Below are 27213 nucleotides of genomic sequence, written 5' to 3'. Positions count from 1 at the left end.
TTACATTATCAAAACAATATCAATCAGATTACATATCTCATCATTATCTATCAAGTTACAATAACTTGCATGTACTCTCAAATATTAAACCAGAACCAAACAAAAATAACACTTATAATTCTCATAATAGAGGTAACTAAATAAGAGGAAACATTTTCCTGGGTGACCGAAACACCCGATATGTTTATAAAATGATAGATGCATGTCCCACGGTTCAATGCTTGCTACGTTACAAGATATCCGTTACAAAATGGTAGCTACAAGATGCATTGATTTTGCTCCATTACAAAAGATATCTAGTTGACGCAAACTGACAACTTCATGGTTCCTTCTTGTTCCTCTTGTCTTCCGTACACAACCTGACAGCAACCTGGAAAGACAAAAAAGCGTACAATTAATATACATGCAAGCGGATGAAATTTCCTTTTCAATGAGTACTACTGTACTACCTGTTCAACTTGAGAGTAAAGAGCATCAGGCATGGGACATAGAAACCGAATTAATATACAACCAGCTAACTTTGAGGTGAATAAGTTTGATTTGCAGGCCTGTAAACTTCGGATCCTTACAGAAGTGTCAAACTAAGAATAACCAAAGTTGACAAGGAGACGCGACCCTAAGTTTTGAGAAATAATTGGATGATTAAACCATTTCATGACTATCTTCACATGATTTATATCACAGGGTTAAAAAAATGTTGTGCACTGACGATTTATGTTATGTTGTGAAACTGAAAATAATTCATGTCAAGCTGCATAACAGGGAACATAAACAAATGTTGTAGCTGTAGCTATGTTGACTGCTACACTCGTCTAGTTATAACTACAGGAAGCTAAGTACTAGCACCTTTCGACAATGATGATGAAGAAAAGATATATTCTCACGTTTTCTTATCGACAATGAAATAAACAAATGTTGTCTTTCCACCACCATCAGAGATCTACAAGAGAGAAAGAATATGAGACATAAAAAGCGAAGGGAAGTCCAGACTACAAGTTTCACATGCATCTGTCATCTGTTGATGTTTGACTTGACTTTCTGTAAGAGAATACCTCAGACAAGATTAACACGGAGGGTGGTTTAAGAGGCGTAATTGAAATGTAATTTTTATTTCTTAAACGCAAGAAAGAGCTAGAGCTATGTGGGCATATAACTTGTTTTCTAGGGAACTGGTACCATATAGCTAAGTATTAGAGATACACCTTACTGGTGTTTTCTATCCATGTGAGAAGTACAGTATTTCAGTTATCTTTGTTTACTCTTCAGTAGTGGCCATAAAATTGAATGGTACTGAAAGGGATGTTGCTATCTTCCTGGTGGCAGCAATAGATGCATGGACACAAAAAACATAATGCTATGTTCCTGCTGGCAGCAATAGATACATTGGGGATATTACAATTTGTAGAACCATGGTATATACTTGGACCAAACATATCAAAGTATTTTCAGAAGTGCATTTTTTTTTACAGAAACTGTGCTATTAAAAAAACTTTGCATCCAAACTGGGCCTAAATGAACACAGGGAAGCAACTATTACTACATAACTAGCAGCAAGGATTCCACGATAAACTTATGTCCAGATTAACTTATGGAATCTGGTCATCATGGAACCTTCATTCACTTTGAGCTAGGATTCCATGATAAATTCCATGATGACCAGATTACATGATGCACTCTTCATGCACTTTGAGCTAGCTAGGGAGCACCAAGAAGAAGCTCTTGTACAGTACCAAGTGGTCATGATAACAGCATGATCACATAAATAGTGAATCACATAAATACCTTAGTGGTGGGATGAGGAAGATGCCCCTGGCTTGTAGGGTTTCATCTACCAAAGTGATCATGAATCAGTATGACACGTCAAACAATTTGAGCCAAGTAGACAAAACACATATTGTTGGTGATTACCTTGCTAGATGGCCATGCAATGGACCTTGTGACAGCATCGGCGACAAATCGTAAACCATCATATTCATAAGGCAGTGTTGCATCCCTTGTGATCACAACATTGACAACAACCTCACAAGAAGATCTAGGAGGCTACATGAAAATTATCATATATATATATATATATATATATATATATATATATATATATATATATTTGTGTGACTCTTGCTCCCGGATGTATGAGGCACTTCATTGGAGCGATTCTTTTTGGTGATAGCACTGCGAGACTATAAGAAAAAAGGTAAGGAGATTTATGATGACTAGACATGTTGACAACATCACTGCCTACTGTTTTGTTATCATATATATTGTTTGTGTTTTGATAATGAATACGTGCATATGTGTTTATTTATGCCCATAACGAGTGTGCTGCAGGGATATACTACAGTTAGGATATGTGGATGGATATACTATAGTTTTGATTCAGCAGGATGACTTGCTTCATTTTGTTCTCTGGTCCTACTTTTCTGTATTTATACTCAAACGCTTTCAGTTGTTCCTCCGTGACCCCACCATCTTTAGCTTTTCCGCTTGCGCTTGCCATTTTTCCTCCTGCAAAAGACACACTATATGAGTATATCGCTGAAAATAGAAAATATTAGTGGATCAAACTCAAGACTTATGAGGCACTACATCAAGAAAATCATATACTAAAAGCAAAAATAAACACTGGACACTCCACACACCTTATGCACTAAGGTGGCGTCGAATATTCTGCTACTTCTCTTCATCGGCTCAATGTTACAAACAGTTGTCCTCTGTTTAACTGCAGAAAAAATGAGAGAGATGAATGTCAGGTCATATGTATAGAGAGAACCGAGAGGCTTGTGCTACATCCTATTGCGATCCATTGTTTGGCCCGTATGCCCATTGTTTGCCCCTTAGTTGTAAAAGTAAGTTTGTGCCACCAGTTATATTACCCCACCCCATGGAGAACATCTTGGCACTGTATAGTCCGGTCAGATGCAACGTTTCAGTAGCAGAAGTGATTATTGCATCATAAATGTTTCCACACAATATTTGACCTTGGCATTGAAGGAAATTTGACAATCATGGTGACTGCTCTGGTCCTTTGGAATTTTTATAGGAAAAATATTTATAACAACAAATGGAAAAATATGTATAACCAGAAATGCATATACTAATTCACAGTATCTTTTGTATGCAGCATAATCAGTCTGCATAGTGTTAGTTTCTAGGTTAATTTTGGTTGTAGTTGCTTGCAGGGAAACATGACAATAATAAACCTATCTATATGTCTATATGATACCAAGATTCAAGATGAGCTTGATTCAGGCCATTGTGGGCCAGGTCCTTTTCTTTGAGAGGCAGGAAGCAAGAACTATGCAGCGGGAGTTCTGCATTGTGATTCCATGGTTCTTTCCTCCGGCTGGATGTGGTTCTCCAGCAAAGTGGTGTACACTAAAATGAAGTGAAACAAGGAAAGCAAGACAACCATGTCACAAGGCTGTCTATGTTTGGCTTGAGCCATCTTTCAAGGAAGTAAGAACTATTGTTCTGTTGTTTTTCTTGTTGGAAATATGCCCTAGAGGCAATAATAAATTGATTATTATTATATTTCCTTGTTCATGATAATCGTTTATTATCCATGCTAGAATTGTATTGATAGGAAACTCAGATACATCTGTGGATACATAGACAACACCATGTCCCTAGTAAGCCTCTAGTTGACTAGCTCGTTGATCAATAGATGGTTACGGTTTCCTGACCATGGACATTGGATGTCATTGATAACGGGATCACATCATTAGGAGAATGATGTGATGGACAAGACCCAATCCTAAGCATAGCACTAGATCGTGTAGTTCGTATGCTAAAGCTTTTCTAATGTCAAGTATCATTTCCTTAGACCATGAGATTGTGCAACTTCCGGATACCGTAGGAGTGCTTTGGGTGTGCCAAACGTCACAACGTAACTGGGTGGCTATAAAGGTACACTACAGGTATCTCCGAAAGTGTCTGTTGGGTTGGCACGAATCAAGACTGGGATTTGTCACTCCGTGTAAACGGAGAGGTATCTCTGGGCCCACTCGGTAGGACATCATCATAATGTGCACAATGTGACCAAGGAGTTGATCACGGGATGATGTGTTACGGAACGAGTAAAGAGACTTGCCGGTAACGAGATTGAACAAGGTATCGGGATACCGACGATCGAATCTCGGGCAAGTGTCGTACCGATAGACAAAGGAAATTGTATACGGGATTGATTAAGTCCTTGACATCGTGGTTCATCCGATGAGATCATCGTGGAACATGTGGGAGCCAACATGGGTATCCAGATCCCGCTGTTGGTTATTGACCGGAGAGTCATCTCGGTCATGTCTGCATGTCTCCCGAACCCGTAGGGTCTACACACTTAAGGTTCGGCGACGCTAGGGTTATAGAGATATTAGTATGCAGTAACCCGAAAGTTGTTCGGAGTCCCGGATGAGATCCCGGACGTCACGAGGAGTTCCGGAATGGTCCGGAGGTAAAGAATTATATATAGGAAGTGCTATTTCGGCCATTGGGACAAGTTTCGGGGTCACCGGTATTGTACCGGGGCCACCGGAAGGGTCCCGGGGGTCCACCGGGTGGGGCCACCTGCCCCGGGGGCCACATGGGCTGTAGGGGGTGCGCCTTGGCCTATATGGGCCAAGGGCACCAGCCCCAAGAGGCCCATGCGCCAAGAATCAAGGGAAAGGAAGAGTCCTAAAGGGGGAAGGCACCTCCGAGGTGCCTTGGGGAGGAGGGACTCCTCCCTGGCCGCACCCTTCCTTGGAGGAAGGGCCAAGGCTGCGCCTCCCCCCTCTCCCTTGGCCCTATATATAGTGGGGGGAAGGAAGGGCAGCCCAACCTAAGCCCTGGCGCCTCCCTCCCATGACACATCTCCCTTCTCCCGCAGCGCTTGGCGAAGCCCTGTTGGAATCCCGCTACTTCCACCACCACGCCGTCGTGCTGCTGGATCTCCATCAACCTCTCCTCCCCCCTTGCTGGATCAAGAAGGAGGAGACGTCGCTGCTCCGTACGTGTGTTGAACGCGGAGGTGCCGTCCGTTCGGCGCTAGGATCATCGGTGATTTGGATCACGACGAGTACGACTCCATCAACCCCGTTCTCTTGAACGCTTCCGCGCGCGATCTACAAGGGTATGTAGATCCACTCCTCCCTCGTTGCTAGATGACTCCATAGATTGATCTTGGTGACACGTAGGAAAATTTTGAATTTCTGCTACGTTCCCCAACAGTGGCATCATGAGCTAGGTCTATGCGTAGTTTCTATGCACGAGTAGAACACAAAGTAGTTGTGGGCGTTGATTTTGTTCAATATGCTTACCGTTACTAGTCCAATCTTGATTCGGCGGCATTGTGGGATGAAGCGGCCCGGACCAACCTTACACGTACGCTTACGTGAGACCGGTTCCACCGACTGACATGCACTAGTTGCATTAGGTGGCTGGCGGGTGTCTGTCTCTCCCACTTTAGTCGGATCGGATTCGATGAAAAGGGTCCTTATGAAGGGTAAATAGCAATTGGCATATCACGTTGTGGTTTTTGCGTAGGTAAGAAACGTTCTTACTAGAAACCCATAGCAGCCACGTAAAACATGCAAACAACAATTAGAGGACGTCTAACTTGTTTTTGCAGGGTATGCTATGTGATGTGATATGGCCAAAGGATGTGATGAATGATATATGTGATGTATGAGATTGATCATGTTCTTGTAATAGGAATCACGACTTGCATGTCGATGAGTATGACAACCGGCAGGAGCCATAGGAGTTGTCTTAATTTATTTATGACCTGCGTGTCAACATAAATGTCATGTAATTACTTTACTTTATTGCTAACCGTTAGCTGTAGTAGTAGAAGTAATAGATGACGTGACAACTTCATGGAGACACGATGATGGAGATCATGGTGTCATGCCAGTGACGATGATGATCATGGAGCCCCAAGATGGAGATCAAAGGAGCTATATGATATTGGCCATATCATGTCACTATTATTTGATTGCATGTGATGTTTATCATGTTTATACATCTTGTTTGCTTAGAATGACGGTAGTAAATAAGATGATCCCTCATTAAAATTTCAAGAAGGTGTTCCCCCTAACTGTGCACCGTTGCGAAAGTTCGTCGTTTCGAAGCACCACGTGATGATCGGGTGTGATAGATTCTTACGTTCACATACAACGGGTGTAAGACAGATTTACACACGCAAAACACTTAGGTTGACTTGACGAGCCTAGCATGTGTACAGACATGGCCTCGGAACACAGAAGACCGAAAGGTCGAGCATGAGTCGTATAGTAGATACGATCAACATGAAGATGTTCACCGATGATGACTAGTCCGTCTCACGTGATGATCGGACACGGCCTAGTTGACTCGGATCATGTAATCACTTAGATGACTAGAGGGATGTCTATCTGAGTGGGAGTTCATAAGATGAACTTGTTTATCCTGAACATAGTCAAAAGGTCTTCGCAAATTATGTCGTAGCTCGCGCTTCAGTTCTACTGTTTAGATATGTTCCTAGAGAAAATTTAGTTGAAAGTTGATAGTAGCAATTATGCGGACTAGGTCCGTAAACTGAGGATTGTCCTTATTGCTTCATAGAAGGCTTATGTCCTTAATGCACCGCTCAGTATGCTAAACCTCGAACGTCGTCTGTGGATGTTGCGAACATCTGACATACACGTTTTGATAACTACGTGATAGTTCAGTTAAACGGCTTAGAGTTGAGGCACCGAAGACGTTTTGAAACGTCGCGAAACATATGAGATGTTTCGAGGGCTGAAATTGGGATTTCAGGCTCGTGCCCACGTCAAGAGGTATAAGACCTCCGACGATTTTCTTAGCCTGCAAACTAAGGGAGAAAAGCTCAAATTGTTGAACTTGTGCTCAGATTGTCTGAGTACAACAATCGCTTGAATCGAATGGGAGTTGATCTTCCAGATGAAATAGTGATGGTTCTCCGAAGCCATTACCACCAAGCTGCTTGAGCTTCATGATGAACTATAATATATCAGGGACATATATGATGATCCTTGAGATATTCGTGATGTTTGACACCACAAAAGTAGAGATCAAGAAGGAGCATCAATTGTTGATGGTTGGTGAAACCACTAGTTTCAAGAAGGGCAAGGGCAAAAAAGGGATGCTTCATGAAACGGCAAATCAGCTGCTGCTCTAGTGAAGAAACCCAAGGTTGAACCCAAACCCGAGACTAAGTGCTTCTGTAATAAGGGGAACAGCCACTGGAGCAGAATTACCCTAGATACTTGGTAGATGAGAAGGCTGGCAAGGTCGATAGAAGTATATTGGATATACATTGTGTTGATGTGTACTTTACTAGTACTCCTAGTAGCACCAGGGTATTAGATACCGGTTCGGTTGCTAAGTGTTAGTAACTCGAAATAAAAGCTACGGAATAAACGGAGACTAGCTAAAGGTGAGCTGACGATATGTGTTGGAAGTGTTTCCAATGTTGATATGATCAAGCATCGCACGCTCCCTCTACCATCGAGATTGGTGTTTGCGTTGAGCATAGACATGATTGGATTATGTCTATCGCAATACGGTTATTCATTTAAGGAGAATAACGGTTACTCTGTTTATTTGAATAATACCTTCAATGGTCTTGCACCTAAAATGAATGGTTCATTGAATCTCGATCATAGTGATACACATGTTCATGCCAAAAGATATAAGATAGTAATGATAGTACCACCTACTTGTGGCACTGCCACTTAAGTCATATCGGTATAAAACGCATGAAGAAGCTCCATGTTGATGGATCTTTGGGCTCACTCGTTTTTTGAAAAGTTTGAGGCATGCGAACCATGTCTATTGGTGTATATGCATGAAGAAACTCCATGCAAATGGACCGTTTGGACTCACTTGATTTTGAATCACTTGAGACATGCAAATCATACCACATGGGCAAGATGACTGAAAGCCTCGTTTTTCAGTAAAATGGAACTAGAAAGCAACTTGTTGGAAGTAATACATTTTGATGTGTGCAGTCCAATGGGTGCTGAGGCATGTAGTGGATATCGTTATGTTCTTACTTCACAGATGATTTGAGTAGATGTTGAGTATATTTACTTGATGAATCACGAGTCTGAATTATTGAAAGGTTCAAGTAATTTCAGGGTGAAGTTGAAAGATCGTCGTGACAAGAGGATAAAATATCTATGATATGATCATAGAGATGAATATCTGATTTACGAGTTTGGCACAGAATTAAGACATTGTGGAAATTGTTTCACAACTAATACAGCCTGGAACACCATAGTGTGATGGTGTGTCCGAACATCATAACTGCACCCTATTGGATATGATGCATACCATGATGTCTCTGATCGAATTACCACGATAGTTTATGGGTTAGGCATTAGAGACAACCGCATTCAGTTTAAACAGGGCACCACGTAATTCCGATGAGATGACACCGTATGAACTATGGTTTAGAGAAACCTAAGCTGTCATTTCTTAAAAGTTTGGGGCTGCGACGCTTATGTGAAAAAGTTTCAGGCTGATAAGCTCGAACCCAAAGCGGATAAATGCATCTTCATAGGACACCCAAAACAGTTGGGTATACCTCCTGTCTCAGAACCGAAAGCAATAAGGGATTGTTTCTAGAATCGGGTCCTTTCTCGAGGAAAAGTTTCTCTCGAAAGAATTGAGTGGGAGGATGGTGGAGACTTGATGAGGTTGTTGAACTGTCTCTTCAACTAGTGTGTGGCAGGGCACAGGAAGTTGTTCCTGTGGCACCTACACCAATTGAAGTGGAAGCTTATGATAGTGATCATGAAACTTCAGATCAAGTCACTACCAAACCTCGTGGGATGACAAGGATGCGTACTACTTCAGAGTGGTACGTAATCCTGTCTTGGAAGTCATGTTGCTAGACAACAATGAACCTACGAGCTATGGAGAAGCGATGGTGGGCCCGGATTCCGATAAATGGCTCGAGGCCATAAAATCCGAGATAGGATCCATGTATGAAAACAAAGTGTAGACTTTGGAAGAACTACTTGATGGTCGTAAGGCTGTTGAGTACAGATGGATTTTAGAAGGAAGACGGACAATGATGGTAAGTATCACCATCAAGAAAGCTCGACTTGTCGTTAAGATGTTTTCCAACAAGTTCAAGGAGTTGACTACGGTGAGACTTTCTCACTCGTAGCGATGCTAAGAGTCTGTTGGAATTATATTAGCGATTACTGCATTATTTATGAAATATTGCAGATAGGATGTCAAAACATTGTTTCCTCGACGTTTTTGAGGAAAGGTTGTATGTGATACAAACCGGAAGGTTTTGTTAATCCTGAAAGATGCTAATAAGTATGCAAAGCTCCAGCAATCCTTCTAGGGACTGGAGTAAGCATCTCGGAGTTGGAATGTACGCTTTGATGAGATGATCAAAGATTTTGGGTGAATACAAAGTTTATGAGAAACTTGTATTTCCAAAGAAGTGAGTGGGAGCACTATAGAATTTCTGATGAATATATGTTGTTGACATATTGTTGATCAGAAATGACGTAGAATTTCTGGAAAGCATATAGGGTTATTTGGAAAGTGTTTTTCAATGGAAAGCCTGGATCAAGCTACTTGAACATTGAGCATCAAGATCTATAAGGATAGATCAAAACGCTTAATGGTACTTTCAAATGAGCACATACCTTGACATGATCTTGAAGGTGTTCAAGATGGATCAGTCAAAGAAGGAGTTCTTGCCTGAGTTGTAAGGTATGAAGTTAAGACTTAAAGCTCGACCACGGTAGAAGAAAGAGGAAGGACGAAGGTCGTCCCCTATGCTTTTGTCATAGGCTCTACAGTATGCTATGCTGTGTACCGCACCTGAAATGTGCCTTGCCATGAGTCAGTCAAGGGGTACAAGAGTGATCTAAGAATGGATCACAAGACAGCGGTCAAAATTATCCTTAGTAACTAGTGGACTAAGGAATTTTCTCGATTATGGAGGTGGTAAAAGAGTTCGTCGTAAAGGGTTACGCCGATGCAAACTTTGACACTAATCCAGATTATTCTGAGTAGTAAACTGGATTCGTATAGTAGAACAGTTATTTGGAATAGCTCCAAATGTAGCGTAGTAGTTGCATCTACAAGATGACATAAGAAATTTGCGAAGTACATACGGATCTGAAAGGTTCAGACCCGTTGACTATAACATCTCTCACAAGCATAACATGATCAAACCCAGAACTCATCGAGTGTTAATCACATGGTAATGTGAACTAGATTATTGACTCTAGTAAACTCTTTGGGTGTTAGTCACATGGGGATGTGACCTTGAGTGTTAATCACATATCGATGTGAACTGGATTATTGACTCTAGTGCAAGTGGGAGACTGTTGGAAATATGCCCTAGAGGCAATAATAAATTGATTATTATTATATTTCCTTGTTCATGATAATCGTTTATTATCCATGCTAGAATTGTATTGATAGGAAACTCAGATACATGTGTGGATACATAGACAACGCCATGTCCCTAGTAAGCCTCTAGTTGACTAGCTCGTTGATCAATAGATGGTTACGGTTTCCTGACCATGGACATTGGATGTCATTGATAACGGGATCACATCATTAGGAGAATGATGTGATGGACAAGACCCAATCCTAAGCATAGCACTAGATCGTGTAGTTCGTATGCTAAAGCTTTTCTAATGTCAAGTATCATTTCCTTAGACCATGAGATTGTGCAACTCCCGGATACCGTAGGAGTGCTTTGGGTGTGCCAAACGTCACAACGTAACTGGGTGGTTATAAAGGTACACTACAGGTATCTCCGAAAGTGTCTGTTGGGTTGGCACGAATCGAGACTGGGATTTGTCACTCCGTGTAAACGGAGAGGTATCTCTGGGCCCACTCGGTAGGACATCATCATAATGTGCACAATGTGACCAAGGAGTTGATCACGGGATGATGTGTTACGGAACGAGTAAAGAGACTTGCCGGTAACGAGATTGAACAAGGTATCGGGATACCGACGATCGAATCTCGGGCAAGTGTCATACCGATAGACAAAGGGAATTGTATACGGGATTGATTAAGTCCTTGACATCGTGGTTCATCCGATGAGATCATCGTGGAACATGTGGGAGCCAACATGGGTATCCAGATCCAGCTATTGGTTATTGACCGGAGAGTCATCTCGGTCATGTCTGCATGTCTCCCGAACCCGTAGGGTCTACACACTTAAGGTTCGGCGACGCTAGGGTTATAGAGATATTAGTATGCGGTAACCCGAAAGTTGTTCGGAGTCCCGAATGAGATCCCGGACGTCACGAGGAGTTCCGGACCAGGAGGTAAAGAATTATATATAGGAAGTGCTATTTCGGCCATCGGGACAAGTTTCGGGGTCACCGGTATTGTACCGGGACCACCGGAAGGGTCCCGGGGGTCCACCGGGTGGGGCCACCTGCCCCGGGGGTCACATGGGCTGTAGGGGGTGCGCCTTGGCCTATATGGGCCAAGGGCACTAGCCCCAAGAGGCCCATGCGCCAAGAATCAAGGGAAAGGAAGAGTCCTAAAGGGGGAAGGCACCTCCGAGGTGCCTTGGGGAGGAGGGACTCCTCCCTGGCCGCACCCTTCCTTGGAGGAAGGGCCAAGGCTGCGCCTCCCCCCTCTCCCTTGGCCCTATATATAGTGGGGGGAAGGGAGGGCAGCCCAACCTAAGCCCTGGCGCCTCCCTCCCATGACACATCTCCCTCCTCCCGCAGCGCTTGGCGAAGCCCTGTTGGAGTCCCGCTACTTCCACCACCACGCCGTCGTGCTGCTGGATCTCCATCAACCTCTCCTCCCCCCTTGCTGGATCAAGAAGGAGGAGACGTCGCTGCTCCGTACGTGTGTTGAACGCGGAGGTGCCGTCCGTTCGGCGCTAGGATCATCGGTGATTTGGATCACGACGAGTACGACTCCATCAACCTCGTTCTCTTGAACGCTTCCGCGCGCGATCTACAAGGGTATGTAGATCCACTCCTCCCTCGTTGCTAGATGACTCCATAGATTGATCTTGGTGACACGTAGGAAAATTTTGAATTTCTGCTACGTTCCCCAACATTTCTTGGGCGGCATGAAGAAAAATTCAGTAAGAAAGTAAAGCATGAAGAAGATTTCTGTAAGAAAAAGTTGAGTATTTGGGTAGTTGGATGGCGGTATGCTGACGCGCCATTGTCGTGAACTCATCCCAGAAATGTGATTAGCTGGAGCAGCACAAACACTAGAAACACATCCATTGGTGCTGCAAAGAAGCTTCACTTTCGAGAGAACCCAGTTATTTTCACATTTTTTGACAAAGAAGCTGCAGGCTGCCAACAGAACTTAGTACTGTAATAAAAATTAAATCTAACATAACTCGGTACTATAAAAAATATTAAATCTACATAAACAGCGTCAACCAACAGAGTACTGAAGGGGCAAATAACGGAGTCATCCACAACAAACTCCTTCACTCCCAGTTCATCTCTTAACAAACTTTGTAATACAAAATTGATGCGGCAAAATAACTGGACCAAAGACAGAGGAATGTATGGAGGGAGGAGCTTGTACCTCAGCCGCTTCTGTGCCCCTGCCCAGCCGAAGACAGAGAGAGATGCCCTTGCCCAGGCGCACGCTGCCCCCATCCAAATCTGCCGCTGCGTGTGTCTTCGTGAGCTGGACGGTGGAGATGGGGAGGTTGGGCCAGGGATGTTGGAAAGAGGCGGCCAACCGGAGAGAGATCACGAGGGTGTGGAGCCGGCGGCGGAGAGAGGCGGGACGGAGTTGGGCTGCGCTGTAGGGACAGGGCGGCGTGGGGCGGTGCTACAGAGGAAGGGCAGCGTGGGGCGGTGCTACAGAGGAAGGGCGGCGTGGGGCAGCGGTGGGATAGACCGGCGTTAGCCCCGGGCGGCGCGGGGCGGCGGTCGGAGGCGTGGGCGCCGGCGTGCGTGGGGAGCAACATGAGAGATCTAGGGATTTCGTTGGTGGGGAACGAATGGAGCGTGGGGCGGCGGCATCCTGATTTTGAGGGGGGGAACTTCGCGGATTGGGCCGGTTTGGCGCTAAAAAATTTGGGCTCACGAGGCCCACTTTAGCGTCCAACTGTCGGTCGGGGTTATTTACCGACCGATGTTCGATGGGCCATAATAGAATCCCCGACCAACCGTTGGATGATATATGCTGTACCATTCCCGACCGACAGCGGGTTAGTGTACACGGGTTTCCCGACCCACAGTCTGTTAGAAATTTTTCTAGCCGACTGTGGGTCGGCAATAGTGACTTTTTCCCAACAGACGTCAGTAGGGAATTATGGTGCGTGGTGTAATGCCACGACCCCTTTGAGTTCAGCACCGCCGCCTCTCCCCGGTCCTCTCCTCCTGGTCCAGCCGTCGGGAATGACCTCGCCACATCAGCTGTTCGGGAACAACCTCGCCACATCAGTCGTCGAAAACACCGTCGCCACCGATGAGGGTGGACGGTTGAAGCCGCCGCCGAGGAGCAGCAAGACCCATCTCCAAATCGATCTCTTCCTCCTCCATCAACCTCCTCCTGCGGATCCATTTCCTTTACACAGCCGAACGAAACAGAATGTGGTTTATCCCGTGCGGAGCTGTTACATGGCGTAATATGTTTCCCATCTCATCTTATTTGTGCCCGTTGTGACAATTTTTACCTTTTATTTTTTAAAACTATTTTTAGCTCAAACCGAGCTTATACTAGACCGCAAAACGTTTCGGATACTTTGCTTAATAATAGGACAGCATGCATTATTCTGAAGCAGGGCCGGGATGATCCACCTTTTTCTAAAGATAATAAAAAATCTACGGGACGGGATCCAGAGACCATGCATGCACAGAGCCTTTTCCTCCCTGGCCGGCGCACAAAGGCGCTCGCTTTGCTTCTGGTGGGGTGGCAAATCATACTCAGGTCTCCAGAATTTGACCAGGGAAAGGCAGGCATGCGAACCATATTCCAGGTATATATGGCACGAAAGTAGCGGAGGGTGGCGTGCAGCCGGGAGGTTTTTGACCGGGGTGTCCGTGCGTGTGGCATGGTGTCTGGATCGATCGGTGTGTGAGTGGAGTGTGGTGCGGATGCCTGTCGTGTCCGCCCACGCCCAGTCAACGGGCTGACGCGAGCGGAGCCAGCAACTCCACCAACCGGCCGGGACGGGACCCATGCATCCATGCATGCATATGCGCTGATGTGTCCATGGATTTCCAGGTAGCTACCACCTAGGGTTTGGTTCGCCGTTTGGTAAGAAAAACGACCACGTTCGCTCGCCGTACGTGTTACTGACGCAACCAGCGCGTCACCTTGTGATTTTAACAGGATTTTGATGCGAGGAAATACACCATTTCACAGGATTATCTACGGAAAAATCAAGTACTCCCTCCATTCCAAAATATAATGCGCCTGCGCTTTCTGAGATCGAACTTTGACCATAAATTTAACGAACAAGACCGACTACGGCGGGAGAAAAAGCTACATAATTAAAAACTTCTTTCGAATACGAATTCACTGATATAATTTTTGCTCCCGCCACAATCGGTCTTGGTAGTTAAATTTACGGTCAAAGTTCAAGCACGGGAATAGAGAAAGCATTTCATTGTAAAATGGAGGGAGTACCACGTATAGTTGATGTGAAGTTGCACCTCTCGTGCCATGCAAGCAAAGCGTGACGAGCCCACGGGAAAACGTCACCGCATGCGACGGTCCAACGTATGCTCACTTAGCTGAAACCCGTGTGTGATATCGATCGATATTGTGAGAGCTTTTTTACGTGTCCGTGTCTATATATGCGTTGCCATCTGAAGCATGCAGTGGACGCCCGCTCAAGATGATGCGAGGTTCAAGATAAACTCCATTCCTGTCGAAACAATATTATTAGCTTGAAGGCGCATCAGCTCATTAACGACCGTTTTGTTTCTAGTAAGTACTACACGGAGGCCGGACCAACTGAAACGCATGCATGCTCATCATCCACTACGGAATTAAGTAGCGCCAATAAGTCCATCACAAAGCCCGGATTATTAGGGGCCAAGCTAAGCTACCTACTAAAAGAAACGAAAACCACCGTTGGTTTCTCTCTCTAGTTAGCAATAGACAGTTTCCACATCCGATAAGCAAACGACGAAACAGTGATTATGCCAGCTAATAATCGTGCATGTCCCATGCATCAGTTATAAATACGTACAATAGATCATCCACGAGCGTATACGTACGTCCACGTTTACATGGTTGTACGTATATAAAATTATAAAATAGGCGTGTACCGACTCTCACCAAACCCAGAAACTGTTGACTGCATTAACACGAGGTAGACGCGCACGTTTGGTGCTTCTGTTTCTCTACAGGTTCTCTGTTATATTATTCTACTACCACTACATTTGTTGCCGCCATCGCCAAGCAACGCATCGATGATGAAGGCACAGAATATGGCGTAATTAGAATTTTTCAGAGCTACCTAACTTCACATCTGAGAAGACCTTTAGGGCAATCTTTAAAGCTGACCCGCAAATGGCTCCGGTATATGCCGGACGTGTTCCGTGGACATGATGTGGAGGGGGCCATTCAAAGCTATTCATAAATTAATCTGGTTGGGAGAAGAGAGTAGAGGGGGGCCATGCATATGGTGGGATTTGTGGTGTTTGGTTGGGAGGGGAGAGAAGAGGAGGACAATACATATATATGAAGAGAGAAAAAAGAAGAAGACTACGAGGAGGCTTTTGATTGATCAACTGGATATCCAGACTCTGACAAAGCTTTTCACTTTTGTCTCAGATTTGCCGGAAAACAAACATCCTGACCACTTCATAGATCATGGGTCCCTATTGAATAATAGAAGTTGACATAAATGGTATAGACACCATAACACAGACATATATCGGAGCTTTTGAGAGATGTCCTTACGTAACATTGTTGGCACTGTAGACTGATCGAGCTTGATAGACCTTTTTACATAAAAAAAATCAGAAGGAAAAGGGAAGAGAGAAACCCAACCCCAACCATGGAGCAAAATCATGACTGGACACTTGGGCAGCTTGCCTTAGACGCACAATACTGATGGGTTGACAGAGTGTTCTGATTCAAAAAGCAAAATGGGTAAAAGGGAAAATAATAATAATAATAATAATCTTAGTTAATTACCAGGATCTCATGCATGTAGCCTAAGAGAAATCTGACCATACAAGCTAGCCTACGTACATCATGCCATGTTTTTCTTTTTGCGGGGGTACATCATGTCCTGTCGACGTCGCAATACGGGAAAGAAATCTAACCTGTCACGAAGCAACTATCTTGTCCCATCGTTAATGTCCAAATGATAAATCTGGCCATAGCAAGTTATATTAGAGCATCTACAGTCCCACGCCCTAAACCCCTCTTAGACGCCCGGACGGACGGCTCGGTTACGTCGATCACGAAAAATTGATCAAAATGGGCTCCTCAAACGCCGCCTGGCCGACACCCCTCCTATCCAGCTTAAATATGGGGCGGATACAGGGCGCGGACGCGTCCGTCACGTCAGACTAACGTCAGGGTCCCATGCGAAATCGCCCGGAAAACCAAGCAGTCCATCGGACGTCTCCTCGGGTGAAGGGTGTGAACACTGTGTGGCGCTGGTCCGGCTCGCCGCCCGAGGCCAAATCCGGCTATTTAAGCTAGCCGGTGTCCCCCATCTCCCTCCTCTCTCCTGCTCCGACGCTCTTTCCACGCTCTTCGACTTCGCCATGGTCCGGAAGAAGATAACCACCTGCGCTATGCTCACACGGAGCGCCGGTACCAGATCGAGAAGGAGATCCGGGCAAGGCGCGCCGCACGCACCCCCAGCGTCCGTTGCCGGGCTGCCTCCGGACTCGCCAGAGTCAGAGGAGGAGGAGGAGGAGGAGGAGGAGCTGGCGTCGGCTCCGGGCTTCAACATGGAGCATGCGGAGAAGGAATTCACCATCACCCAAGCGGACGAGATGGCAGAGCAGCAGGCCATCCTGGAGTCCATCCAGGATGAAGCCTATGTGGAGGCCAACCGGCGATTCATCCGGCAAGAACGGGCGGCGACCGACGCCCTCTTCGACGAGGTCAAAGCGGAGATGGAATTAGGCTGTCGTGGAGGAGCCACGGAAGTTAGAGCGGCTGCCTCCCATGTACCTGACATCAGGCATCGAGATAGTGGACATCTCCGACGAGGACTAGACTAGTTGATCTACGAAGTATGTAGGATTTTTTTTCTTTACATGCGTGTAATATTCGGATTGGAATATGCCCATTTCTTTGGGCTATATGGAACTGCAAGAATGATATGACCTTTAACAGAAAACCTATGATTAATTTATTGCAGGTTATATTCAGGGCTACGGCATGGATCCGTGGTCATTACTCACTCTTACGGCTTCCAGGGAGCAGCTGGCTACTGGGTGCAACCTATGGAAGATGGCAACACGGATTTTTTTCAATCGGTTTGGATGGCGATCACTGCATAGGATAGGTCCTTACTGTATCTTCGTCCGGCCGGATGCGGCTTTGAGACTTGTACTCTTTATTTTTTTTGCTTGCTCCTGTTGTAAGTTGTACACTGCAGACCAGACTTTATTACTCTAGACGTTTTAATAAAGTGGGCATCTCTCATATGCAAAGGCCGGAGAATGACCTCTTTTTTTTTAAAAAAAATTTAAGTTGTCTTTTTTACTGACCATATATGCGCCAGCGCTGACGATCGGTGTGCAGCCTGAGATTTTTGCTTTTAATACTGAAGTTAACTGCAATCATGCGGCCAAAGCCTGCAGCCGCTCCCCTTAAATATTGCGTTAAACCCGCTGCAGTTCGGAGGACTTTTAAACCTAGAGAATAGTCTTGCTAAATTGAGCAGTGTACAATGTCTTACTAATAGCATGCTATAGTATATATCAAGGAAGGCGTTATTTTGTATAATGCACTATTTTTCATCTTGGTGTCAGGTTATTGTCTTTTTTTCACATAGTATAGACGCAAGCGCTCATATATATGTGCATACACTCACCCCTATGAACGCACACGCGCACACCCTATACTTGTGAGCACCTCCAAAAGACTAAGCCGGCATATCATTTTGAAATTTACGAAGTCACCATAGTCACCTCGTCGTCGACGGGAACGTCTACTCCCACTAAATGTGCATCGCCAGAAATCCTGAAATAAATCCAGAATTAAATGTGAGCATCAGATTTTGAACCCTGATGAGTTAGGGATACCACAATCCCTCTAATCATCCAACCACAAATTGGTTCACCCAAGTCACCGTTTCATAATTGTTCAGGGCAGCGACTGAGCTGAGCGAGTCTTGACACGAATCTTAACCGACCAAGTGATATAACTTATAAAAAGAAAAAACTAAAAAGAAAATTTTGCATGAATCTCCGCGGAAGATTTAACAAATATAGCATCGACTGAGTCATAATCAAATCTCAGTAGATTTAGCAGCACTGTTGTGCAAATTACCAACCCTCGTCCAATGAATGTCATTCCTCTTCCGTAAACTTTCCTGTAAGAGAGTACCTAGAACTCATCTAGATGAGACGTAATTTGGTCTCATTCATCTAAAAATAAGAATGGATACAACCCACGTCAGCACACACGCATCTTATAGCATCACATTCAATGTCTATAAAATATGAATGAGACTAAATTAAATCTCATCTATATGAGTTCTAGCAAAACTGTTCCGAAGAGAACGACCCCTGATATCCCCCATTAATTCCACGAGCTCTGAATTCCATATGCTACGACGATGTAGAAAGTGCGCACTGGCGGAGAAGTCAGGAGGAAACGTGTGTACTCTCAGTGTCCAGTCTCCGTCTTCATTCTTAATTTACCCCGGCATGGAGACGAGAGAGACACGCCTAATCATGTCGTTCGGAGCTCCCAGCAGCTATCTGCTTTACCGCACCGGCCGTCTTTACCAGTCATCGATTTTACACGGCCGCGTGGCTCCAGTGTACAGCGCAAATGCCACCAACCGCGCGCGCCATGGAGATGGTCTCCATCTCCATGGCGCCTTCCTGCTTCTATTTAAACCCGGCGGAGCGCTCTTAGAAATCACAACGCCGACTGCCAACTGCCAACTGCCAACTTTCAACGTCACTTCACACTAGCTAGCTCGGTTGGCAATGGCGATGGTGGAGGTGCTCTCGTCGGAGCTGGTCGTCCCGGCCGAGCCGACGCCGGGGGGCAGCATCTGGCTCTCCAACCTCGACCTCGCCGGGAGGAGAGGCTACACCCCCACCGTCTACTTCTTCCGCCCCAACGGCCACCCGGGCTTCTTCGCCGCCGACGCCATGAAGGACAGCCTCGCCAGGGCGCTCGTCGCTTTCTACCCGCTCGCCGGCCGCCTGGGCCTCGACGCCACCGGCCGCGTCCAGGTGGACTGCACCGCCGAGGGCGTGGTATTCGTCACCGCCCGCTCCGAGCACTACGCGCTCGAGGAGCTGATGAACGAGTTCGTGCCCTGCGGCGAGATGCGGGACCTGCTCGTCCCGCCCACGCCGGCGCCCAACCCGCCCTGCGCGCTGCTCTTCGTGCAGATCACGCGCCTCCGCTGCGGCGGCCTGGTGCTCGGCCAGGCCATGCACCACTCGATCGTCGACGCGCGCGGCGCCGCGCACTTCTTCGAGACCTGGGCGAGCATCTCCCGCGGCGCAGGCGCGCCCACCGTGCCGCCGTGCTTCGACCACACGCTGCTCGCCGCGCGCCCGCCGCAGTCGCGCGCGGTGCTGTACGACCACCCGGAGTACAAGCCGGAGCCGGAGCCGGTGGACCCCGTGTCGGCCTCCACGTACGCGAGCGCCATCGTCACGATGAGCAAGGGCCAGGTGGGCGCGCTCAAGGCGCGGTGCCTCGGCGCATCCACGTTTCGCGCCGTGGTGGCCCTGGTGTGGCAGTGCGTGTGCCGCGCCCGCGCGCTCCCTCCGTCGGCCGAGACGCGGCTCTACTCCATGGTGGACATGCGCGCGCGCCTGGACCCGCAGCTCCCGGCGGGGTACTTCGGCAACGCGGTGATCCGCACGTCGGTGTCGGCCACCGTGGAGGAGGTGGTGTCGAGCCCGCTGGTCCACGCCGCGAGGCTGGCGCGCGCGGCGACGAGCCAGGGCGGCGACCACGCGAGGTCGCTGGTGGACTACCTGGAAGGGGTGGACACGATGAACCTGCCCCGCAGCGGCATCTCGCGCGCGCACCTCCGCGCCATCAGCTGGATGGGCATGTCGCTCTCCGACGCCGACTTCGGGTGGGGCGCGCCGGCGTTCATGGGGCCGGCCCTCATGTACTACAGCGGCTTCGTGTACGTGATGAACGCGCCCGGCAAGGACGGCGCCCTCGCGCTCGTGCTGTCGCTGGAGCCCGAGAGCATGCCGGCGTTCAGGGAGGTGTTCGCCGACGAGCTGGCCCGCCTCGAGCTGTGATGAATATATAGTAGACGCACACGTATCACGCAACGTTACCATGCGAGGGACATGCATGGATATATTCTGCATCTCCATGCAGGCATGTACGTTCGCGTCGTAATTATTTTATTATTACCACCGTGTGGTAGTATGTTAACATGTGCGCGTCCATGAGTGAAGTGTTGGCTGGTAAGTAAGCCATGCATGTATAGCCGCATGCCGCTATCTTTTACTGGCTAGTGTAATAAGACTCGAGAAGTATATATTGGACTTGGGCATGTCATGTGTATCTCTCAGTCTCTCCAGCTAATCAAGCCGAGTGTCTCGTGTCGATTGCCGCATCTAAGCCGCCCTACACCGTTCCTTTTACACGTCGCTCTATGATGAGGACATGCATGGCTATCTATCACTCTACTTTGACATCTTGAAATTATTGTACCCAACTTTACGTATACATACCATGTGAATTCGGACACCCTGGTGCCCGTTCTCGTGCCTTAAGATTTGGACGTCTGTCCTGCGACGTTTGGGCAGGCATCGTGGTGCCCGGTGTGGCATCACGGATGCGTGTGCATGCTTTAGCTGCTTGCCTGTGGCGAGCACCCTTGCCATCATGCATGCACGCAGATAAAAACAGAGGGGGTTGGCAACGGACTTGGTGGAGTGGGTGTGCTCCTCACCAAATCGATCGTCGTGGAAAATGAAGATCGCCGCATGAAAAGCCTCGGCCACCTGCGGTATCCGCGGCGGCTGGCAAACGTCGGCATCATCATGCGGCAACCGGAGACCATGATTCCTATCGTGGGTAGGTGGCATGTCCATTTCCCATGAAGATCGGGGATGCAATGTGTGAAGTTAATCTGGCCGTTGCTGGACGCTCAACGGTTGGGGAAATGGGAATGCAGCTAGCTGGAGTACTGACTGGACCAGAGTGGTTTCTTGGTTTCATGGCGTGGGCTAACGCCACGTCCGATGTGAAGGTGATGGTGTTGCTGACTGTTTGGCGCATCTGGCAACTCATGGACTCATGATACACGTGCTGTGACCTCCGACAGAAGCTACACGGCGGTTCCTAGACAACTACATACTTGTCAGACACTGTTTAACGAAAAGAATGTTTCATTCTTTCATGGGCTGGTTGTTCATGCCTGTGTATGCTGGTCCCATAAATTGTCTATCCTGTGAAGGCTGGAGGACATGATCTTTTTACAATGGTGTTTACCTGGTTGGATCACAGAACCACGGAGATTTTTCTCTCGGTACAAATGGTGATGTACTTCTTTAGAAAAGACCTCTCTCATCCTAAGATGTCTTTTAAATTCTCTATAAAACATTGTTTTCTTCTTTCGGACTGTTTACTGCAGGCGTCATGTTATTGAAAAAAAAAACTTATCGATGCTCTTGTACATCCGACAACGAGATTCACAGGGTATTATCAATTGTTAAGCAACCGTTTTTTCGACAGAACAAGTACATCATCTGAAGCCAAGAGTGATTCTACCATGGCCAAAGTCATGCCATGCATGGTTGGGCAGCGTAGAATGTCGATATGGACTTTCCTCGGAAGTGAATGGTTTTGCAGGTGGTTATTGCGATTAGATATAGGCTAGCAAATTTTCCGCATTTGGCATGACAACATGAGCATGTTTTTCGAAAATCCATCAAATAGTTGCACGTTGCATGGTACACCGCTTGTTGGTTACACCGTACACCTGTACCCGACGTACATATGAATTTATGTTCGATCTTTTAATCTTTTGTTTAGTTTATTTATGAGTAAGATTCCTACCGTGTTCCATGTAAGCCGTCTAAAAGATCAATTTTGGGTAAGTTGATTTTCTGGGCCATCAGATTAAAGATCAAACGGCCATCCTTATTTCTTCTTCCTCTACCAACCATTCCTCCTCACACAAAATTGACATTTAAATTATAAATTTAGTCAACTTACATATAGCTAATAGGAAAAACAATAGTGCATATGCTAGCCCTGCGTGTGTGTGTGCGCGTTCGTACTTCCGTACATATATATACATAACCTACCCGTGTGCACCTACCATCATAGTCTCGTCAATGGCGTGGTACGTGTTGCTTGCGCACACGTATGCATGTAGCCAGATCAGACCCATTTTATGTACAAAGCCAATCATGTTTTATAGTACTATAATAACAACCAAAGAAAGCACACGGGTTACGCAAGGTTCGGCATGCCTTTTTCCTTTTTCTGAAATTTAATTGTACAGTATGTCCTGTAGCGTCTTCTGGCAGTGTACGGCGGACCAGAACTTTTGAAATTACCTTGAATGAATCTTTTTCCAGGAAAATTAAGTACCTACTCTCTCCGTCCGGAAATACTCATTATCAAAATGAATAAAAGGGGATGTATTTAAATATATTTTAGTTCTAGATACATCTCTTTCTATCCATTTTGAGGACAAGTATTTTCGGACGGAGGGAGTACTAATCTAACTACCGAAGCATATATTTTTTTACTAATTCTACGGTAATCTGCTCCTTTTGGATTGTAAAATTAATTAGCTAGATAATACTAGGATAACGCGAAACAACCTGTGATTGGATGATTAGGTGGACAATGGTATCCCAGCCCATCAGGGTTCAAGTCCTGGTGCTTGCATTTATCCGGCGATACGCATTCAGTGAGAGAAGACGTTCCCATCGACTACGAGGCGCCTACGATGACTTCGTAAAATCTGAAGATGATATGCCGGCTCACTCTCTCGAAGGTGCTCATAGAGGTAGGGTGTGCGTGTGTGTGTTCCTAGGAGTGAGTATATGCGCGTATATATGAGCATTTGTGACTGTACCGATGTTAAAAAGAAAGATAATACTAGGATAACTGGGTCGAGCTATAAAGAAAACTTACAAAGGGGCAGGTGGATAGTGTAGGTAGAGATCCCAACAAGGTGATTGAGGTGAAAGAGAGGGACAGTTTTGTAGAGTACTACTAGCTTGCTTCGACGTTGTCGTGGAGAACTTCATGTCCCATTGAACCTTACACGTTAACACTTCCTTGTTTGCCAATCATTACTACTGTACTACCCCTTGTGTAACAAACTTCTACCAACCCCCGTTCTTTTGTTCTGGTCAAAATCAAATCTTTGACTAAGTGAATATTATTTTCTTTGGCAAAGACTAAGTGAATCTTTGAGTGCATCCATGACTGGCTGCACTAGCTTATAGCTAGTCTTCTTCACTCCGAAGCAAGGTCCATCATAATTTTGGCGATAAAATGGTTGGAATATTTCTATAAACATATGGAGGCGCGGACATGAAAGATAAATTTGTATGAACTACTTAGAAAAAATTGCATTAACTACATATATATTTTTAGTAATGGAAGTCTTGCAAGCTAAATAACATATAGAATGAAGATATTTAAATTATATCTTGCTACACTACAGGTAAAACAAACGAAGCCGTGTATGCTTCATACACGGCAAAGACCATTTTAACCATGGCAAACTAAGCCGAGTGTTACACTCGGTGTAGCGCATAGGGCTTAGAATGTTTCGCCTTAGACGGTATAAGCCGAGTGTTGTATATCGAGAGCACGGCCTATAGGCAAAGCCGAGTATAAAATGGAGGCACTCGGCAAACAAAGTGAGATCACAAACGGCCGCCCTAACGGGGACTCCATGTGGTGAGGCTATAAGTCGCGTGTTATAGTAAGCCATGTGCATGGAGGGATTCATGGTTTACAGATAAACCGTAATGCTACTGTACGCCGTGTGCCCACACAACTTCATGGCTTAGACCTAAGCCGTGTACACCAAGAAACGTTGTGTGCCCGCATGACTTCACGGCTTAGACCTAAACCATGTACCCCAGGAACGGTGCGTGTCGTTCATTCTTTACGGTGTACATGTAAGCTGAGTGTCTTCAACGACTTTCTCCGGCAAGGCGGGAGCTCCCATATACCGGCATGCGTCCTTTGTAAGCCAACTGTTTTGGGGCCACACTCAGATTCCTTTTATTCTGTGTCATGGCAGGTCATACCGACAAGCCAGACCAGGTTGGAGCGTGCGATCGCATAACTCCCTGCCAGATGCTCGATGTGGGGGGACAACCACCCTACATCCTGAACATTCCTTCGTGACTTTCCTGTTTGTGAGGGGGGTGTCATATCAATGTTGTGCATTGGGTATTTAAACACCTAGCCGTCCTTTCGTTGATATATCCTGATAGAGGCAAATGTGTTCCGTCTTTTGATGAGATGGTGACTATCGTTTTGGAGGAAGTCGACTTTGACGATTCGACTACGAATGTGCGAGGATGTCGCACCTTAGCAATCGCTAAACCAACTCTGAGAGATTATTGACCACGCCGGAGCACGATCAACCTGACCACGAAGGTCTGTTTCCTGCAGGCAAACGAAGAACAAGCAAGAAACTAAGATTGCAATCTGGATATTGCGAATATAATAGGAAAACTTTATTGATCAAAGGTGGGGTTATGTGATGCCTTTGTCTGGTCGTTGAACACAAACGAAGTACGTGAAGTTGCAGCTATGGCGAGCTTTAATTTGAACAAAACCCAAAGTCTAAAATGACGCCCTAAGGGCTGTATATATGGAGGAAGAGGGGGGATTTCGTGGCCCTTGGAGGAGGGGTCCGAAACCAACCATAACTCTTGTTTCCCCACACATACAGACTCTAAAAACAATCTATACTTAAGTGTTTCAAAAATACATGGGCCTGGCCCAATAATAAGGTGACGTAACACCTAAAATAGTCTCTGGACGAAATTTATGAAGTGGCATCTTGTATATTTCGTCCAAGGCTTTATGCACTCCTTATGGTGGCTTCAAAGTCCTGAAATCATCACTTGTAACTCTTTTCTTGATCCCCTTGTGCATGCCATCATCTCCATGCTTGGTCTTGCTCCAGTGTTCATCCCTCTTATCCATGCCAGACCCTTCATTTGTAAGCAAAACAAATGTATCCAATTTAGGCAACATCATATTCTCATGAACATTAGAATCATTACCAAGAAACGAAAGTACTTGATAATTTGCTCTAGTAATTGGTCCAGTATGTATAGCAGCAGGGGCTGTGGGTGTAACAATGATATTGATGTCCTCATCATCCTCCCCTTCTTGAAATGAAGTCGTCCTCGACGGAAACTCATCTTCCTCACCCAAATAAGACTTCAAATCTGCAATGTTAAAAGTGGGACTAACCCCAAAATATGCAGGCAGCTCAAGTTTATATGCATTATCATTTATTTTCTCTAATACCTTAAAAGGACCATCAGCATGTGGCATTAGCTTTGATTTGCGCAAATTAGGAAATCTATCCTTACGTGAATGTAACCAAACAAGATCTCCAGGTGCAAACACAACATGTTTTCTACCCTTATCTCCAGCAAGTTTATATTTAGCATTCATACGCTCAATGTTTTCCTTATTAACTCATGCATTTTTAAAATCAATTCAACATGTTCTTTAGCATCAAAATTAACCTTCTCCGAAGATGGAAGAGGCAACAAATCAATAGGTGCACGAGGTAGGAAACCATACACAATTTCAAAAGGGCACATCTTGGTAGTAGAATGCAATGAACGATTATAAGCAGATTCAATATGAGGCAAGCATTCTTCCCACATTTTCTTATTATTCTTCAAAACAGCCCTAAGCATAGTAGACAATGTTCTATTGACTACTTCAGTTTGTCCATCAATTTGGGGGTGACAAGTAGTACTAAAAAGCAGTTTAGTTCCCAACTTAGCCCATAAACATCTCCAAAAGTGGCTAAGAAATTTAGTATCATGATATGAAACAATAGTATTTGGCACACCATGCAAGCGAATAATTTCACGAAAGAACTGTAACACCCCGGATGTAACTTTCCCAATTTGCACTCCAACTCTTGCCGTTTCTGGCGTTAAGTTATTTTATTTTCTCGGGTTCGGGTCTTTGTCTACATATGTTGTTATCATTATCATGCATCTCATATCATGTCATCATGTGCATTGCATTTGCATACTTGTTCATCTCATGCATTCGAGCATTTTCCCCGTTGTCCGTTTTGCATTCCGGCGCTTCGTTCTCCTCCGGTGGTCATTTCTACCTTTCTTTCATGTGTGGGGATTAAACATTTCCAGATTGGATCGAGACTTGCCAAACAGCCTTGGTTTACTACCGGTAGACCGCCTGTCAAGTTTCGTATCATTTGGACTTCGTTTGATACTCCAACGGTTAACCGAGGGACCGAAAAGGCCTCGTGTGTGTTGCAGCCCAACACCCCTCCAATTCGGCCCAAAACCCACCTAAGCCTTCTCCATCATCTAGATCGTTCGATCACGATCGTGTGGTCGAAAACCGCACCTCATTTGGACTCTCCTAGCTCCCTCTATGCCTATAAATAAGTCCTCCTCGAAAATCTCGGACCCCCCTCCCCGAAACCCTAAAAAAATCGTCTCCGCGCGGCCGGACATTGTCCGCACCGCGCCGGACACCGCCGCCAGCCACTCCCAGCCTGCCACGTGGCGCCGCGCCCCGCCGCCACCGTCGAGGCCCGCGCGGCCCAGCGCCGGCCCCCGCGGCCCGCTTCCGCCGCCGCCGCCTACCGCGCCCCGGCCGCTCCTCTCCTCCGCCGCTCCGCCGCCTCCTCGCTGGCGCGCGCGCCGCCGCCCGCCGCCTGGCTCGGCCGCCGCCATCTGCGCCGCCCCGTCGCGCCCGGTCGCCGCCGCCTTCGCCCGTCGCCGCCTCGCAGCCGCCGTCCTCGCCGCCGTCGAGATCCGGCCGCGGGAGCTCCAGATCCGGCCTCCCCGCTCCCTCTCCGGCGAGATCCCGGCCGGCTCCAGTGAGATCCGCCACCGC

General features: G+C 46.4%; 1 protein-coding gene across 1 annotated transcript; it reads left to right on the top strand.

The window, feature by feature from the left end:
• The first annotated feature begins 18680 nt into the window (after positions 1 to 18680).
• Positions 18681 to 20664, top strand: LOC147958444 (hydroxycinnamoyltransferase 4-like). The gene has a single exon (XM_087536373.1). It carries the CDS (start codon positions 19104 to 19106, stop codon positions 20391 to 20393), a length of 1290 nt encoding a protein of 429 aa, XP_087392499.1. The 5' UTR covers positions 18681 to 19103; the 3' UTR covers positions 20394 to 20664.
• Positions 20665 to 27213: the final 6549 nt, after the last annotated feature.

This window comes from Triticum urartu, chromosome 7A (genome assembly GCF_056163025.1).
Source record: "Triticum urartu cultivar PI428250 chromosome 7A, HENAU_Tu73, whole genome shotgun sequence".
NCBI lineage: Eukaryota > Viridiplantae > Streptophyta > Magnoliopsida > Poales > Poaceae > Triticum > Triticum urartu.
This window is presented reverse-complemented; position numbering and strand designations above follow the sequence as displayed.

Excerpts from the sequence above, each read along its gene's own strand:
- LOC147958444 (XM_087536373.1), top strand. The coding sequence starts at position 19,104 with ATGGCGATGGTGGAGGTGCTCTCGTCGGAGCTGGTCGTCCCGGCCGAG.